The following is a 7849-nucleotide window of genomic DNA, read 5'->3' on the forward strand; positions in this document are numbered from 1 at the left end:
CGCAACCATAGAGAGGGATTGGATGCTTAGTAACAAATTGAAATAACTACATTAAACTATTAAAGTAGTGCCAATAAAATAATAGAATTCACAAGGGAAAATATCTTTAGATTATTATTATTTTTCATTAAGAATATAATAAGCACAAGATGGAAACATAAACACAACAGGAATGATGGAATCCTATATTATGTTTTAAGGGGTTTAAAAAATAGTGTGGGGTACACTAAATTAAAAAAAAACACAGCAAAAAATGTAATCAGAATAACAATTAGTAACAGAAAAAATATATAAAAGAAATAAAAAAAAAAAATTATGAAATGTTTTTTTTCCCAATTGATTAAGAAATAAATATTAGTTAACTTTTATAGTTAACTAAAATAAAAGCAATAATTTTTTTTCCCTTATTATAGAGGGAGATGTTTTCAAGTATAGTAACTGCAAGTATAGTAAGAGCAGTACATTCTCTCCAGAATGGGAGGTAAAAACGAAATAATTGACCAGCGAATGATCAAAAATTTAAATGAGTTCTAAAAAAAGGATATTAAAAAAAAATCGTATTATACTATATCGCATGGCTATGATGTAATATCCCTTTTTGTTAGAAATGGTCCTTGAAATTTACATAATTTAGTTCTGAAAACAAATCTGATTTTGTCGACAAACATTTTAAGGTATCGTATTAGACTACTGATGTTCAGAATGTTGCAACAGGATAAGGTCGATTATTTCCTCCTACATTATCTTGTGAAAAAAAAAGTAGAAATGAAGATCGTGACATTGCAGTCCTTGATGATATCATCTGCTATAACTAGCCAGATAATGATCTATCTGCTATATGATCATCGAAATAAGGATTATAAATAACGAATCTCGCCTCTCCCTCCTTGATATATTAGGGGTGGGAAGAACTGTGGGCTCATTGTACTCCAGCTCTTTCCAGGGAATACATCTTGGTTTTGTCTTAGCCATGTTCCTCTCTCTGATCTATGTATCTCTCTTCTCAGTAAATCACTTCGCTCTGTCTGTAAGTATTTATCAAATGTCTTTATTTATACATAGTAAATTCTTTCTCTATTAGAACGTGGAGTAAGTTAGTTTATTTTTTAGCATTTGGATAGTTAGGATTAAAATGAACAAGAAAACGAAACTCTAAAAACTTTTATTAGTGCCCACTATAATTTTAAAGATCTACCTTCGTAATAAAAATATTATTAAGAATTAAAATTTCATAAATGTATTGCAATCAAATCATTAAAGGATTTAAAGAATTAAAAACAGTCACAGCAATGTTATGTTGTGTAAAACTATGCTGTTAAATAGTTTTAAGGTATCATAGTTGCAGAAAACAAATTTCGAAAAAATTTTAATTATAAATAGATAATAAATGGAAAGTTGTCGGTTATTAATGCCGAAAGGGACGGTTATTGTTTAACATTGATTAACAATCTGTCATCTTAGTATATTTTACCATCTATGTTAGATTCAATAGATCAAAATAGAGGATAAAAAAAAGATGAACAAAGTCTCTACAGAATAAAACATGATCAGATTAAGTTAAGAACTTTTGAACAAATTTTAAAAATAGCTTCAATGATTTTTAATTTTCTTTTAACGAAAATAAATATAAATTTATAATTGAAACTCTTAAAATAAAAATTAAAAATTATTTTGAATCCCTGGTAAAAATTAATTTTTTTTTTGTGACTTAACGATTCAAATAAATAGTGCATGGAGGCACTGGCAGTTACCGTATTCTTCAACCAACATCCAGTATGGGATCAAGCTATTTATTTATATGTTGCCATGGTTATTTCCTATACAATATTTCCAATAAACTAATTTCCCCACATTTTCATTAGTTCGAATTTAATTTTCATTAACATTTTTCTTTTTAAAGAATAGATTACTTTCAATTAATTTGAAATATGAAGTACTGTCGTAATTTTCATAATCCAGTTTATAAATAATAAGATTAGCACATAGATTTCATTTCATATTAGTTATAGATAAAGCTTTACAGTTTGTTGTTTATATATAAATCATATTTTGTATTTACATGGTCATAGGACGTGAATATTTCTTTTTATTTCTTTATGCCAGTTTAGGAATACATTGCATTGAAAATAATCATTTTATTATTTATTTTATTTTATTTATTTATTTTGTTTTTGTGGATATAGTTTTATACTAATTTTAATTTGGTTATTGCTATTATAGCTGGTGGCTTCATCTTTAAAAAATACTATGATAAATTTCTGGTGTAGTTTAACACACAAAAGAAATTCCTAATTTATATTTATTGATAAATATTACACTCTGCCACAACATTGTTGGGCAATAAGTAATAGTAGTAGATAACTGATTACATTCATACTAAAATAAAATAACATAAGAATACAAAGCTTCTGGGGACTTCAATAGTAACAACACTGTGCTCCCGAATTACTATTAGCCTAAATGACCCTTCATAACGTTGTAACTCCTTACCCCAATTAGAACCTAACTTATTGTACACTATAGTTTCAATTTTTAGCGCTCCATCATGGTAGCGAACGCGTAAATTTTCCCGTGCTACCCATAGCGATTCTCAGTATTCATCCTACCGCGGATTGTCCCACAATTTTCTCAGCTCTATTCCATTGTTAACTATGTCCTCTTCGTTCACAGTCGTGGCTCTATAGTCCCGTCGATGCACACAATGTCCGAAAAGAATTTCGAACGGTGAAAATTACTGAGTGGATAGAGTAGTTATTAGCGGGCAACTAATTTTGGCATTGCAACGTTCGGTTCCAAGCCCTTTGAGTGTGCTATGCAGCCGTTCTATACTTCCCCTGCTCTTGGGATGTCCGGGCGTATTGCGGTGCCATGCCAACTCCAGTGCTTTCATCTCCACCCTAATGCTGGCATTATCAAATTTCCTGCCTCTATCTGATGCAATGCGATCGGGAACTCCATACAATTGAAACCAAGTTCGAAGCGCTACCAGTACAGCTTCCGATAATCTGTTCTGAACTTGATCTTCCATAGCGACCTTACTGAACAAGTCTATAACAGTAATCCACCTGTATCCTCTCCAAGTGAAGGAGTCTACCTATAGGTCGCTCATTGGTTTATCAGCATTTGGTGTTTCCTCTCGTCTTGCTTTCGATGGGTTCCTATCGTACTTGGTTCTTAGACAACCCTTGCAGTTCCCAATTGTCTCCTTTATCGTCCTCTTCATCCCCCACCAAAAGTATCTTCTAAGTAACGCCTGAAGAGTTTCAGCAAGCCCCCTATGGTTCGTTTTCCTTTGGCGGTACGTGAGCGTCACCTCCCTCTGTCCCTTGGCGTCTCGCAACATATGCTTACACTAGACCAGCATGTGCTTACACTGGACAAACGACCTGTCCACTCCGATTTGCTCCGATCGCCATTGATGATTCTTCCCGGGCTTGGACGTGTCTTGGACACGTTGTTCACGCTCCAGGGTGTCTCCTCATCAGAATTTGATTGAGGATACTTCTTTTCATTCTTCAGACAACTGCTGCCCTTAACGCCTCAGTCGAGCAGATTTTCGTATCTATTCGACCAATCAGTCTACCACCCCCTTTTAGGAAATTTCAGAACTCTCCTGTCTCCCCGGTAAACCTTTCAAGATCAGAAACTGCCTTTCTTAAGTCCTGGGTGGTTGCCGTGCGGACTTTAGTCCACTTTAGCGTTGTGGCATGAGCTTGCGCTAAACAGATCAGCTACAGGTTGGTTGTCTGCTGCTGGAGGTGGGTTGTTGAAGTTCAGTCCACAACTTCCGAACGACTACATTTTGAGTGACTACTTCATCTCCCTCGATTGCCTTGAAAGTCTTTGTGGCGTCCCCGTAGACCGAAAAACACCCCTAACGGCGAAAAACTCGTGACTGCGTGAATAGAATGGTTATAGGCCACAACCGCCCTGATCATTGCCTCATCAGGTTCTAACTCTTTGTCCGCATTGTAAACTCGGAGGTGATCGCTGAGGGTACTGTGTAATCTCTCGATCCCACCCCTACCTTTAGGGTGTCCCGTAGTGTTGTAATGCCACCTAACCTCGAGAAGTTTCGTTTCCTCTCGGATAAGGGAATTATCAAACTCTCGCTCCCAATCAGACGAAATAGAGTCAGGAACGCCACAAAATTGGAACCAGGTGCGTTGTACACCTAATACCGTCTCCGCCGACCGATCCTTTACCTGTTCCGCCATTGCCACTTTACTGAAAGTGTTAACGACTGTCACCCATTTATACCCTTTCCACGTAAAAGTGTCAATCTGGAGGTCAGTCAGTGGTCTGTCGGCCGTAGGTGTTTCCTCCTGTGTTGCTCTGAGGGGATGTGTGTCATATTTTGTAATGAAGCTCACGTTACAACCCCCTATTGTATCGTTCGACGCATCACCCACCAAAAATATCTACGTCTGAGAACTTGGAATTTAGACCCCGATGATTCGTTTTGCCCTGATGGTAAGCAAGGGTAATTTCTTTCTGGTGATCTTCCTCACTAATAGTATCCACCATCAGCGTACACCGAATGAATATACGATCGACACCTATCAGCTCTGACCGCCACAACCTCTTAATCTTATCTATCCCTGATGACGGCGTTACCCACGTAGATGTGATATGTCCTCCCTGCCTTTGACGCGTCTTTGAGGGGTCTACAAATTTGTTCCTCCTTGGCTCCCGGTACCGACCAAATTGTTGCAATCTCGCTTTTACCGTATCGTCCATATTCGATTTTCATCAGACCCGATGTCCTAGTCTTCCAGAAGATCTAGCGGGGTTTGTCATTAATAATTTTCTGCGATTCCTCCATCTCCGCGGGTCTGTCCCCTTCCGAGCTCACATTTTCCGATGGTGGGGTTCCCTCACCCTGTCCCGATACGTCTTGGGTCTCTTCCTACCCTGGTGTCCCCTCTCTCAAGAACCGCCGTACGTCGCCCGACGTACCCGCTTGCTCTTCCTTTATACCATTTACCGTAATCGCGCGCGAGAGCCAATTGGCCACGACATTCTCCTTTCCTGGCTTGTACACTATTTCAATATTCTACTGCCTAAGGAGTTCCTTCCACCGCGTAACCCTTGCTGACGACTCTTTGAGTTTCCCACCCATTGAAGGGGGCGGTGGTCTGTATGGACCCGCAACCTTCTCCCGAAAACGTAGGGTCTGAAATGATCTACTGACCAAACAATGCCAAGCAATTCTTCAACTTATGCGAATCGGGCGTAACCCCTTCCTGTGATATCGTGTGTCCCAAGAGGTTTATTTTCCTTTTCCCCTTCGTCGATGCCTCGTAGGAACTCATCCATGAGCCTTTGGAAAGTTATACGGTTTTTTTTCAATCCAAACGGCATTCGTGGAAACTTATAGTGACCCCTCTCGAACGTGAATGCCGTCTTATGTCGGTTCCTTGGATGCATCATTATCTGGTGGTACCCTGCTTTGAGGTCCAATGTGCTGAACACCTTTGCGCCCCCCAGTCTGTCTAGGATGTCCTCAAAACGCGAGATTGGGCATCGTTCGTCTACAGTATTCTCGTTTAATTTCCGGTGGTCTGTCACCACCCTATACTTCTCTGATTTATCCCCCGGGGCACCCTTTTTACGAACCGCCCACATGGCACTGTTATACGGTGACGTACTATTAACAATGATCCCCTCTTCTTTAAGTGTCTCTGGCTCCACCCGGATATGATGGCGAAGCGCCTGCGGGTACCTTCTCTCCTTCACGTACGTGACCCTTTCCGTTTTGAGTGGTATCTCGTGCACCGTTTCCCCCGTCGCCCCCAGTGTATCCCTCTTTCTAAAAAAAATGTATCGAAATTCCGATTGAATGGAGTGACGCCAATCTTTCCTGCTAGAAATTGGACCGACTCGCACTTCCTCCCTCCTTTTGACCCCATGACAATAAAATCTCATCCCCCCTATCCGAACACGCCACTTTCTCTAACAAATCACACCCGACAATCAATTGATATTCCCGCGGCATGCTGTTCAACACGTGTACTACAACGGTATCCTCTCTCGCTCCCCATTTACTCATCCTAATCTCTACTTCCCGTTCTACGCTACAGGGTCCCCTCTGGGTGACCAATCTACAGTGACATACCTGAACCTGGAATGTCCCTCCATCCTTTTGCACCTTCTCCAGAGCTCCTCGACTGGCAATTGTGTGAGAACTGCCAGTGTCGATGAGACACCTTAATCCACCCACTCCGATGATAGGCAGACCGCCGTGTTCGCTCCTTATGCTGTTACTTTCTAGTGTGCGGTTGCCCCTCTGCCGGCACCCTCCTCAGATCTCTGATGTGGTTCTCCACCACTTTCTTGTTCTTCTCCAGTCCTCCAGTCGCTCGCCTTCCGCTGCTCCTGTTGGGTTTATAGCCTCCTCCGCTCACTGGTTCTTCGGTTTCGCCCTCCGTTTCCGACACATCCGAGACCTCCGTAGACTGTCTTGAGGATCCTCCTGTCCTCCGTCTATTGCATCTCTATTACACCCGCTGAACGTTTATCTCCATGGGCTCATCTCTATACTCCTCGCCTCTTCTATATATATAGGGGCAATGTTTAGCGATGTGTCCCTCATTCCCGAACACGAAGTATCGAAAGCGGGGACACTGGGCCACCAAATGACCAACTTTGCCACACCCATTACATTTCCGGTCCTCCATCCGCCTGTTTCTCCTTGGTTTCTCAGGGGCTATTCTTCTCTCAGGCTTTCTCGGTCTCTCTTTCGCAAACTCCTGCCGTTCACTTCTTCTCCACGAGTTCTGGTGATTTCTGGGACGGCTGTATTGGACTCTCATCCAGTCCTGTTCATCGGTTTCCATGTGGGATTCTCTTTCCCGGGCACTTGCATGATCATTTCCTGGGCACACTGCACGAAAGAGCGATCCTGGGGTGCTCCTTCCCTTTTTCCAGTCAACCTAGCTAACTGGCCCTTGAGTATAAAGGCCAGGAAAATTATCCGGTCTTGCACCTTGTCCGTTGCCATCATTTCGCTGAACTTGTCCGTGATTTGGTTGTAGCGCGAAAGCAGTTCGGCGGCGTACTGTCCACTGGACTGACCCTGTCTTTTCCTCTCTCGGAACATTCGAAAGATGTCTTCTTCCGGGGCCCAGCGTCCCGCTCCAAATGCCTTCTTCAGCCTCTCCTTTAGCATGATGTCCCTTCGTCCGCTTGGATCTGGTTAAGAATGTGTCTCTTCACCCGGCAGACCACTGCAGCCTTCAGTTCGTCGGCGTCTCCGCTGCCCAGAAGTTCTTTTGATTTTTTGGTTTATGTTCTTCCCATGGCGCGATCACAGCCCTTAAGGAAGTGGTTTAATTCTCCGCTGAACTTTTCTATGTCTGAGACCGCTTTCCTCAAGTCCAGTGTAGTAGCCGCCCGCACTCTAATACGTTCTCGGTCACCATTTCCTGGATTGGGTTTCCTAGTTTAACTAAACCTAAATTCTCAAGATTTAAGACTGCCGGTACGACTACTCCTCGTCCAGTCATCTACTTGGATATAGGAGGCAGATAAAGAAGAAAAGAAATAGAGAGAGAGAACAAAACAAATTAAAAAATAATGCTGACTGCGCACCAACTTAAAAGGTCAAAGTTCCCAGGTTTCGGCACCAGTTAAGCTCCGTCGCAAACAGAACTTTAAAAAAAGGGGGAAAAAAGGGCCGTGAAATGACTCATACGAGATGAGCTTAAAGACTACTTTATTCCTCCTTTTAATCCTCTATATATACATTTATGCAGTGTTTACATAGGTTCCTTAACATATATATATATATATATACACATTCGAATCAGCTGATATGACCCCCATCACTGACAGTAACTTTTATATA

At 41.4% G+C, this 7849-nt stretch overlaps 1 protein-coding gene across 1 annotated transcript in view; it reads left to right on the plus strand.

The window, feature by feature from the left end:
• Nucleotides 1-938: 938 nt before the first annotated feature.
• LOC106682299 (ankyrin-1) overlaps nt 939-7849 on the plus strand; it is a gene marked incomplete at its 3' end in the record, with an annotated part of 10205 nt that continues 3294 nt past the window's right edge. Inside the window, exon 1 of the mRNA XM_024362139.2 lies at nt 939-1027. Coding sequence (XP_024217907.2) covers nt 971-1027 — 57 coding nt within the window. The remainder of the gene's footprint in view (nt 1028-7849) is intronic.

The sequence above is a fragment of the Halyomorpha halys genome, unplaced genomic scaffold (genome assembly GCF_000696795.3).
Source record: "Halyomorpha halys isolate HHAL.00 unplaced genomic scaffold, Hhal_1.1 Scaffold401.1, whole genome shotgun sequence".
In the NCBI taxonomy this organism is placed as follows: domain Eukaryota; kingdom Metazoa; phylum Arthropoda; class Insecta; order Hemiptera; family Pentatomidae; genus Halyomorpha; species Halyomorpha halys.